At 45.3% G+C, this 12,240-nt stretch overlaps 1 protein-coding gene across 1 annotated transcript in view; it reads left to right on the forward strand.

Moving 5' to 3' along the window:
* Positions 1 to 12,240, forward strand: part of znrf1 (zinc and ring finger 1) — a 28,624-nt gene that overhangs the window by 15,952 nt on the left and 432 nt on the right. Inside the window, exons 2-4 of the mRNA XM_056599359.1 lie at positions 3,803 to 3,898; positions 9,032 to 9,137; positions 11,680 to 11,767. Coding sequence (XP_056455334.1) covers positions 3,803 to 3,898; positions 9,032 to 9,137; positions 11,680 to 11,737 — 260 coding nt within the window. The 3' untranslated portion in view covers positions 11,738 to 11,767. The remainder of the gene's footprint in view (positions 1 to 3,802; positions 3,899 to 9,031; positions 9,138 to 11,679; positions 11,768 to 12,240) is intronic.

Here is a 12,240-nt window from a genome sequence, read left to right on the forward strand (position 1 = left end):
GAATTGGAATTAATTAAAGAAACACTTAAGTAGGCTCTTATATATGTTTTAACCACATGCACTTTTCTTTGAATAGTTATTTTTTGCAAACACATAATGAACACACTCACACACACACACACACACACATACACACATACATACACACACACACATGCACGCACGCACGCACGCACACACACACACACACACACACACACACTTTTTTGTCATTAGGTTAACGTTTGTGCGTTGTTCTGTACTGGTTGTGAGTTGTTCTGTTCTGTCTGTTGTGTGTCGCTCCTCATTAGGCTTTGACTCTGGAGTCCAGGGTCTGGGGACGGGATTTTGGTTTCCTTGACAGTGGTCGATGAAATATGCATAGGCCAAAGATTGAGCTGAGTGGCCATGCCCGACACATCAATGTGCCCTTATGAATTTATCCTTGCAGGGTTAGTCCTGTATTTGTGTGCACATGTGTAAAATCTGTGAGTTTGAAGTGCCTGTTCAACTTAAGAATTATGAGGGCTCTGCTCTACGTCATGGTCAGGCGTGTGTGTGTGTGCGTGTGTGTGCGTGCGTGTTTGTATTTAGCTTTCTGTGTGTGTCAGCGTGTGTGTGTGTGTGTGTGTGTGTGTGTGTGTGTGTGTCTGGTGGTCATTTAGTCTTAGAGATAGACTTGTGATGTAGATAGATGGAATAGTATTACTCTGATATTGACATAGTGACACAGAACTGCAAGATATATGCCCTTCTCAAGCTGTTGCTTTTGGTGTGTTTCAAAGATTGTTGTGTCTTTGCAAAGAAAGATTCCTAATTGGGCAAGAACTTTCCTCATCCCTGCTTCCATGAGACCACATGACACACTTTTGCCAAAATGTCAGTTGGATAATTTGCAACCCCATAGTCCCCATTTATATATTTATAGAATGTGGAGGTTGGCATATTTATTTTTTGCAACCAATGAGTAATCCAAAAAATATTTTCTCAAAAGTAGAAATTGGTATCGTACCATCCTTTAAATATCATTAAGTTATGGTATTATTTTGTCTGATATGAATGAGCCGAAGAGATGTGATAAACTGCAAGCTTCTCCATTCGTCATAGCTTAACTCAGTGATTAAATGTTTTAACGACATCGGTTTCAGTGGGGCTCTTGGGGCAATTGTTCTGTTTTTTTAAATGTCTTCCGAAAACAGTGTAAAGGACTCAGTGATGAGATCATCAGAGGGAGTCACACATTTTCTAATCTATTTGTTTCAGTTTCAGACCACTTTATTCATCCCTAGTAGGGCAATTCATGTGAAGCTCACCCAGTCCACGCACACAATACTTAACCAACTCACAGGACAAGGCAGGATAGTTACATGTCAGAGGCAACAGACCAACGTACATGGGTCAGTGCAGGGAAACAACCACCAGCACAATAAAATTAAACACCTGCCATGGTTCAAATAAAGAACCACAGTTTAAAATGACTACTGTCTGCATTTGTTTTTTTGTCCGCTGTTGTGACACTGTAATTTCCTGTAAAGGATTATTAAAGGATCTATCTATCTATCTATTTATCTATTTAATAGCCTTATAGTGGAAGGACTCCACTTTCACATCTTCTCCTTTCAATCTCTTCTTCAAAGCTCTGTGCATTTTGGCAGACATTAAAGGCATCTAGCATGGGATATTGTTGCATGCAGAAGTCCTGTTGATACATATTATAATTATGTTATAGCAATAAACGAGGCGGGTAACATGTTTTGATGGTTTCCATTTGAGCCATGCTAGAATACACTAGTCTCTAATGAGGCTGTCCATGCCTCTCACAATAACTGTCCCTCAACCTGAATTAAGCAGAGAAGGAGGGGGGGAGAGAAATCCTGTTTGCTTATCTAGAAGTACTATGAAATTGCATGCAACATGTACTAACACACACACACACACACACACACACACACACACACACACACACACACACACACACACACACACACCACACATACTTTAATTTGTTCATGAGCGTGTCTTGTTATTTATCCCGATCTGACCTCTTGTGTTCTTTGAATATAAAGTGTCCCAGAGGATTTGTGTTGATTTGTAGGCAGACTGAACACACACACACACACACACACACACACACACACTCGCACACGCACACGCTCACGTGCACGCGCACACGCACACGCACACAAACGCACACACACACACACACACACACACACACACACACACACACACACACACACACACACACACACACACACACACACACACACACACACACACACACACACACACACACACAGGGAAGACGCACTAGACTGGGATAATCCTACAGGACCAGGTATTATAATCCACCTCACCTTTCATGGAACACTTTAACGGCATCACCTTCCCTGTGTTTTCCACTCATCTCCTTCAGCCCTCCCTGTCTCTCCCTACGGAGGGTCTAGAAATAGAAGCAATGGGAAAAAAATAGGTCAGCTGCCAAGGGGTTGTGTATGTGATGTTGAGGTCATGTCACTATTCCATGTGATAATAGGTGAAAATGTAAGGGACATAAGAATGTGTTGTGTGTGTCCTTGCGTGTGTGTGTGTGTGTATAGGTGTATGGGTGTGTGCGTGTGGGCAGCCGAATATGTATTTCTTAATGTATTAATATTTGTCTATTGATTTTTTCTGTATTTCTTCTGTATTAATTTACATTTTACATAAAAAAATTCAAAGCAATGCATACTTAGAAAAGAGTCAAAAAGCATGTGTGCTGCCCTGACGGGGACAGCCCTGTAACACAGCCTACGCAGGTCAGACTGTCCGCGGTATTAAGTACGTCTTGGTGCCACACCCCACCGTCCGTTACAGGACAGCTTCACACGGTTCGGTGGGATGGGCCCAAAACACACAACCACTGGAGGAAAGGAAGGAATACTAAAAGGAAAAGAAAGTGCTAGAAAGAAGGAAATCTTATGCCAAAATAAATAAGAAGATAGACATCGAGGGTGATAGAGTAAAGAAAGAAGGAAAGAAAGAAAGAAAGAGAGGAGGCCTGAGGAGGTATGCCAGTAATTCTATAAACAAGACCGTCAAGACGAGGCACAAGAGCCCGTTATTGAAGCTTGTGTTATATTGAAACCCACCTGGTGTTTGAGAGTCAGCCAGGTCAAGCCGACCCTTAAGATAGGATTTGACTTGATAGTCGAAGAATCAGCATTGGAGCATACTCTTGGACAGATGTTGTTGATACTGGACTGAATATTGGAAACGCAGGTCATTATTCTGGCTAGACTCGAGCTCGTTATTGTCCCTCAGTCATTTTTTGGTATGGATTTGAGGATTCGGGTAGACTTCTCATATTTCTTCTGGGATCACAAAGCGTTAACCCTGTATGAACACACAAGGCAGGCAATAGGCCTATAGGACCATGTCCATTTCCACAGATACTGCACCCAAGTTTATTGAATATTACTGTGTGCTAGTCCTCTCTGGAACATGCTACTTCAATGGGTTTGGGGAAGTGTATTATGTCTATTAATATTGATTTCTTAAGCGTTGTCTTTTTACCTACATTTTACTCTTTAATATTTTGCTTTTTATCATTTATATCGAAGGTGGAAACATAGAAAATTAATGATAAATTCAAAAAGTTAAATGTAGCACCATTAGCTTTATTTATTTATTATTCTTTGTCTATTTACCTAGATTTAACTATTTTTTAAATAATTTATTCCCACCCATGGTATTTGTTTTTCAGATCCTTTATTTTGTGACGTTAAGCAATATTTGAGTTTATGATATGTATGTTTAAGAATATATCTGTTTCCTCTCATAGGTTTCAAGTGTCCCGTATGCTCCAAGTCTGTGGCGTCTAATGAAATGGAAGTACACTTCATCATGTGTTTAAGCAAGCCCCGCCTCTCCTACAATGGTAAGCAACATCAACGTCCATGTCATTTAGTGGTCTTCTATTACCAGTATTTTCTTTTTAAAACTAAACCCAATGCAAATGTATCAATACGCAGGAGGCTGACAAGAGTAAGCAAGTCAATGCATTGACATGATTGTATGAGTAGAGTGAATCATTTCTCAGTTTGCATATTGCATTTACATTTACATTTAGGGCATTTAGCAGACACTTTTATCCAAAGCGACTTACAATAAGTACATTTGTCATAAGAAGTGCATCAATATATCGCTGTCGGTACAGAAAGGATGTTCATAGAACCAAGTGCGAGTACAACAATCGCTAGGCTAACCAATTCCCCGTGTTACAGCCATGATAGCAGCTACTGCAGTTGCTACACAGTTAAGTGCTATAGTACAATACAATACAACACAATACAATACAATACAGTGTACAATGGTGGCCAGAAGGGGGAGGGTGGCTATGCAGTGTCGAGGTGGACTCTGAACAGGTGAGTCTTGAGTCCTTTTCGGAAGATAGTGAGCGACTCTGCGGTCCTGAGAGCGGCAGGGAGCTCGTTCCACCACTGAGGCCCCAGAACCGAGAAAAGTTGTGACTTTGCTGAACGGCCTTTGCTAGCTCTTAGCGATGGCGGTACCAGGCGTCCAGCTGAGGTAGTTGAGCGGAGGGATCGAGCTGGGGTGTGTGGCTTTAGCAATGCTTGGAGGTAGGCAGGGGCAGTTCCATCGACTGCCTTGTATGCCAGTACCATCGTCTTAAATTTGATGCGAGCTACCTCAGGGAGCCAGTGGAGGTCCCGGAAGAGGGGGGTCACATGGGAGAACTTCGGTAGGTTGAACACGAGGCGCGCTGCCGCATTCTGGATGCGCTGCAAAGGTTTGATCGCTCCTGGCAGGAAGTCCAGCCAGGAGTGAGTTGCAGTAGTCGAGGCGGGAGATGACCAGTGATTGGACTAAAAGCTGAGCTGCTTCCCTTGTGAGGAAGGGCCGGATTCTGCGGATGTTGTAAAGTGCAAATCTGCAGGATAACTGATTGTCCAATACCACACCGAGGTTTCTGAAAGTTGGAGAGGGAGATACAGTGATGTTCTCGACGTTGACCAGTAAGTCCATGTGTGGGCAATCTTTCCCTAGGATTAGGAGGAGCTCGGTTTTGTTGAGGTTAAGCCTCAGGTGATGGGCAGTTGTCCAGGTGCTGACGTCCGCCAGACATTCCGATATGCGTGTTGCAATCAGGGTTTTATCAGATGAGGGGAAAGAGAGAAATAGCGTGTCGTCAGCATAGCAGTGATAGGAAAAGCCGTGTGATGCAATTACCAAGCCCAGAGATCTGGTATAGAGGGAGAACAGAAGAGGCCCCAGTTGGAGCCTTGAGGGACTCCAGTTTCAAGCGTGCAAGGTTTGGACAAGGAGCCATTACATGTCACTTGATAGGTGCGGTTCGTCAGGTAGGATGTGAACCAGGAACATTGCACATCGTTTATCCCAGGTGCAGCTACTGTAAATGACACAGGCAAGTCTTAAGTCATGCTCTTCATTTGAATCCATGCAGTGTTGGAGGTTTGTTGAGCTGGCAAGCGATGGCATGTCACGCTTCATGAGCGCGTTTCCCTCGGGCTTCTCACCCACGTTGACTTTAATTATTTAATTTTTCCTTACGTTCTCAAGAGCAAAAAAGCGAGATAAAATCTAGAAAATGTTGCATGTTGCACCTTTTTAAACAGGAAACTCATTACATCCATTGAGTAACGTACCCTTGATAACGCTATAATTGTTAAATACGTATTACCAGCTTTAAATTCACTTATAACGTGTGTTGATTCAACAATTTATTTATCCTGTTTCCCTTCATGCTACCTTATTTCTCTGGTGTGCTTTCACAATCGGGTGTGTTGTGTTAAAGAACTTTATCCCTTGAGAGATGAGAGATGAGAGAGAGAGAGAGAGAGAGAGAGAGAGAGAGAGAGAGAGAGAGAGAGAGAGAGAGAGAGAGAGAGAGAGAGAGAGAGAGAGAGAGAGAGAGAGAGAGAGAGAGAGAGAGAGAGAGAGAGAGAGAGAGAGAGAGAGAGAGAGAGAGAGAGAGCTGTCTAGAAGGAGATGGGACCACAAAGTGATGTTGTGTCCTGATGGCTGATAAGGGAAGAGCGGGTAAATGGAGAGTCTTCAGGAAGTCTCCCTCACTTTTCTTAGACTGCAGTCTGTTCTGCCACTCCATATTTCTGGCAAATTACCCCACATCGTCAATTTGGTGTCACCTGGTCTTTCTCTCTACTCCTGTACAATAAATATCTGACTTCTCACTGACACCACCTTCTTCTCAATCTTTTCTCCTCAAAATGTTGCCAAGCACACACACACACACACACACACACACACACACACACACACACACACACACACACACACACACACACACACACACACACACACACACACACACACACACACACACACACACACACACTAAAAATGCAGCAAGGAGCTCATTTTATTTCCCATCATGCCCACGAGTCTATTGTCAATCACCTGGGTGCATTTGCTGTCACACATCATCAAATCTACGTGAATCACCTCTATCCACAGTCTGGCTTTCTGTCTCGCTCACCCCTCTCACTCTGGCACCTTTTCTCAAACACACACATACACACACTCACACACAGACCACCTAACATCCGTGAACTGTATGAATATCATGGATGACAAAATGTGCAGGAGCTTCATAAGCTGAAAGTTTAGAAGACTAAGTCTGATTCAAATCCTAGCCATCACCCCCAAGCCTCCAGCAGCCTTGTTTAAGGCCAATTTGAATAGACTTCAAACAGGAGGGACTCGCTGGGCTGAAAGTCCTGTTTCTTAAGCCATATTTGGATTATAAACCCATGAATAAGATGCAGTTTCCCCTCCCCCTGGGGTTCCCGGTGCTGATGGAGAACCGCAGTATCTGGGTGTCCCTCCATCCCAACCTCCACCCAGTGGGCATCACCCACAGAACAGAACCAAGCGCCTTAAAAAGGGGCGACACCTGAGCTTGTACATCTTTCTACATTGTAATGTCATCAGTCTCTCCCTCTACTTACAGCCTCTCCTCTGCTTACCATTGACTCAGTGCCAACAGGCATTTGGCATACAACTCCTTTCGCAATAATTACCAGTTCAAGGTTGTCGTTTTTCTCTCCTCTCTCTCTCCTCTCTCTCTCTCTCTCTGTCTCTCTCTCTCTCTCTCTCTCTCTCTCTCTCTCTCTCTCTCTCTCTCTCTCTCTCTCTCTCTCTCTCTCTCTCTCCCCCTCTCCCCATCTCTACTACTCCCATATTTCACTCACTCTGCTCGTCCTCAAATGACCCCCAGCCAGACGACGCTTAACTTATCTCCTCTCACGGGCTCCCTGTTTCCCTCACCCCATACCTACTGTGACTCTCTCTCTCCCTCATTCTCTCTTATCTTATCCTCTCTCCCTTCCCTCTCTCCATCTCTTCTTTCTCTCTCCCTCTCTTTCTCTCTCTCTCTGTCTCCCTTTCTCCCTATTCCTCTCTTTCTCCCTCTGTTCCTTCTCTCTCTCTGTCCCTTCTCTCCCTCCCTCTCCCTCGCTCTGTCTCCCACCGCCCCACACCCTACCAAACTATTCGTACAGTACACACACTCTGTGAGAGAGCTATATAAAGGGGGGCCAGGTATTAAAATATCTAAGTGCAAAACTGAATCTGGATCTGGTGGGCAGGTCACGTGTACCTGTCCTAACATCACCTGAAACACCACCAGCGTGGATGAACGCAAAACACACACAGAGACACACACACACACACACACACACACACACACACACACACACACACACACACACACACACACACATACACACACTCACACACACACACACACATACACACACTCACACACGCACGCACACACTCACACACGCACACGCGCACACACACACACACACACACACACACACACACACACACACACACACACACACACACACACACACACACACACACACACACACACACACACACACACACAAACACACTTCCTTTTAAGTTCTGACCCAGATACGCTTGGTCACCTGCACACAAAATGTATTGTACATCTGCCAGAATCCTAAACCCATCTTCACTTCTGGAGGAGGGGGGGAGGAGGAGGAGGAGGAGGAGGAGGAGGAGGAGGAGGAGGAGGAGGAGGAGGAGGAGGAAGGGGAGGGGAGGAGGAGGGGGAGGGGGAGGAGGAGGAGGAGGGAGGGAAGAGGAGGGGGAGGAGGTGGAGGAGGAGGGGGAGGAGGTGGAGGAGGGGGAGGGGGAGGAGGGGGAGGCGGAGGGGGGGAGGAGGAGGAGGAGGAGGGGCAGGAGGGGGAGGAAGAGGAGGAGGAGGCGGAGGGGGGGGGGAGGAGGAGGAGGAGGAGGATTAGGAGGAGGAGGAGGGGGAGGAGTAGGAGGGGGAGGAAGAGGAGGGGGAGATGGAGGGGCGTATGGAGAGAAGGACATGGGTGCTGCAGTGTTCAAGTGAGGAGGTTTTCAGATGCGCGGGGTGTTGGAAGGGTCAAGATGAGGTGGGCGGGGGAGGGAACTGGGATATGCTGTTGTAACATATGCACTTCCGTCTGTGTGTGTGTGTGTGTGTGTGTGTGTGTGTGTGTGTGTGTGTGTGTGTGTGTGTGTGTGTGTGTGTGTGTGTGTGTGTGTGTGTGTGTGTGTGTGTGTGTGTGTGTGATTATGGATGGGGTCTGTCCATTTATTTGGCTATCTATCAATCTATACCTTATGTCTTTTATCGATATAAGTTTCTTCTGAGAGATGATTGAGATGTCGGTGTACCCATGGCAAGGCTGATATACAAACTGAAACTGAAAGTCAAAACCTCAGAATGTTACCAGGAGGAGTCTCCTGTGATCCTTAACTGTGTCTCAGGCTGGCAGCCACCATCCGTCTGCTCTCGTTGACACATCTATCGCTCACAGATAAAATGTAAATATAAGTCTGCTCGAAAAAATATCTAGGGGATTTCTTTAAAGAAACTGATTCATCAAGATTTTCCCTTTTTTCCTTTATGTATGTGTGTGTGTGTGTGTGTGTGTGCGTGTGTGCATGTATTTGTATGCGTATGTGTGTGCTTGGCTTGCGCGCCCACGCTGCACCCCAGACGATGTACTGGCGAGGGATGCGGGCGAGTGTGTGATCTGTCTAGAGGAGCTGCAGCAGGGAGACACTATAGCCAGACTGCCGTGCCTCTGCATCTACCACAAAAGGTAAGAGACACTCGCACATAAACACACACACACACACACACACACACACACACACACACACACACACACACACACACACACACACACACGCGCACGCACGCGCGTGCACACACACACACACACACTAAAGGCCGATTTATGCTCAGTTACGTAAGCGTAAGCGCAAGCGCAAGAGGCCCTTGCACGCCCTTGCGCACCCCTTGCGCACCCCTTGCGCGACTTCTCACGTCTTGCGTGCGTCGGGCGATTTTTCTAGACTTGCGTAATTTTTTACGTAAGCTTTTACGCGAGCCGCGCAGCCTGCAAGGCTGTGATTGGTCTGCTGGTCTGGTTACTACTTCCTGTCTGGAGTATCACATTTCTCTGCCATAGTTCAATGTGTAGAACATGACTGGGAGGCGGTTTATAAACAGCCGACGACGACGCCCACAAACAAATACACCATATAGGCTTCACTTGGGTAGTCTTCGACCAATACCAGGAAAATCTCCTTTTCATGGTTCAATTTGAGAAACGCTGCCGTAGGAGGAAGGATAGGTTTGATAGAATGGAACCCGGCAGGCTCATATACAAAAGCATTGACGTGAAGTGAAGTTAACTTTGCTGCCATCACATTATGTCGTTTTAAAATGTAGAGAGATATGCACATTTATACAACCCCAATGATCAACAACTTCATCACCCCTGTTCCTCTGTCTGTTGCCATCATTCACTGTGTATGGGGAGAACACGATCTGGCACATAAACAAACCAACGACTCCCACAGACAAAGACGTCATTCTCGAGGTCGTCTTCAACGAAAAACTTTACTCCACATATTACTCCACCTACTGTTCTGGCGGTAAATTGCTTGGCAACACGCGCAACCTAAAAGGGAGCGTGAATTGCTTTGAGTAAATTTTGCGCAACAACGTAACACCAACGCTGAAGCATGCAGCCGCCTTAACACACACACACACACACACACACACACACACACACACACACACACATACACAAACATGCAGCACAAGCTTTTGCTCACACACACACAGACACACACACATAAACACATACACACACACACACACACACATAAACACATACACACACATACACACACGTGCACACCCATACCCCCACACACATGCGCACCCACTTCCACTTCCACAAACACACACACACACACACACACACACACACACACACACACACACACACACACACACACACACACACACACACACACACACACACACACACACACACATCATTTCATGGAAATGCAGAGCTACTTTAATCCACCCAATGCAATAAAAGTACTTCCGCTCAATTGGTAGAGCACGGTATATAACACTGCCAGGGTTACGGCTTTGTTTTTCTATTGGGTCGCTCCTGTGAACAAGGTTTGCACACAGTGTATTGTAAGATGCTCTGGATAAAAGAGCCCGGCCAAATGGCATGTACTAAATAAACCCATTGCTTGGAAATGATTATGGAACAGCAACATCGCTTGAGAAAAAATATGTAAACGAGGATGATAAGCACCGTCCATGGACTGTATTTGTCTATAACATATATATTTGAAAGCTTCCATTTTATTAAGGAAATGCTGATATTGTATATCCATCAGTATGTGGGCAGGACGAAAATAGAAATAGCAAACAGAGTCTGGTGGATAATGCGGCACAGTCCAACTATATGATGAGCATGCAAAGCTGCACTCATAACCACTGCTCAGCACTTAAGTAAAGGTTTGGAAGAGTCTCTTAATCTGTCTTGTGGTGAGCTCTTTTGTTTACAGCGTTAATGACTTCTTCTAATACTTGTTCTCTCTAGTCCCCCCTATGCTCTATCCTTATTGCCACAGTTGTGATTTCCCTCTCAATTGACTGCGCATGTGACTAACTAACACCGTTCACAACATCATCAGCGTTAATTAACAAATGCACTCATTAAATGTGCTTCCATTAAACCTGCACTATGTACTTTTCCTTATTAGTAACATCTCTTGCAAACTAGGTCAACATATGGCATCAGAGCAGTTACCGGCCTGTGAACCATCATATTCCGGCCCGCAATAGCCCCATTGGGAAACAAAACGACCCCCAACCAAATCCAAAGAATATTGTATTCTGTTAATTAATCTCAATGTGAATTGACTCTGTACTACTATGTACGATTTTAACACCTATTGGACTGCATAAAAGGAAAACGATTGTGACGATTTTGACAAACATTTTGATTTGACAAAAATAGCTAGTCTAAACATAGCTAGTTATCTGTCATGTCTACCAAATGCATAAGGTTGAACATAACTCAGCACTATGTGTCTCCATGCCTCATTTAAAGGGTCCAATGTGAGGCCCTTCACTCACTTTATCAAAATCACTAAGGCCCTCTGAAAAATAATGTCCCCACCCCTGCTCTAGTGGCTTGAGTTGCGGCTAAAGTTAAAGCTGTATCATTTTTCAGAAATCTGTTGTAACTATCCTCTGCGATTTACACACTATGGGCTGGACCAGAGTGTGGAGGGTGCTTAACGTGTCTCCGCTGTCTCCAGCTGTATAGACTCATGGTTTGAGATCAACCGCTCCTGCCCTGAACACCCGTCTGACTGACCTTGTCTCCCCCCCTGAACACTGCTAAAGGTGAGAACGCCCATCCAAACTGTACACAGTACACACGCACGCACGCACGCACGCACGCACGCACGCACGCACGCACGCACGCACGCACGCACGCACGCACGCACGCACGCACGCACGCACGCACACACGGCACAAGCACACTGGTGCATGCCTGTGTGTGTGCTGGTACTCTCCTGGCTACACAGTCCATTGGGCATTTTCTTTTTGAGATGCATGTTGCCATGACAACACACACACACACACACACACACACACACACACACACACACACACACACACACACACACACACACACACACACACACACACACACACACACACATATATGCATGTGTTATCATTATTTATTTACGATGATGACGTTTGACGTCATCATCAGTATCACACACACACATTGGGGAGACAAACGACACGATTAAGACTATTTAACGATGATAATGCATGTATAAGTATTATTTTCACAATTTATTAGT

This window comes from Gadus chalcogrammus, chromosome 9 (genome assembly GCF_026213295.1).
Source record: "Gadus chalcogrammus isolate NIFS_2021 chromosome 9, NIFS_Gcha_1.0, whole genome shotgun sequence".
Classification (NCBI taxonomy): domain Eukaryota; kingdom Metazoa; phylum Chordata; class Actinopteri; order Gadiformes; family Gadidae; genus Gadus; species Gadus chalcogrammus.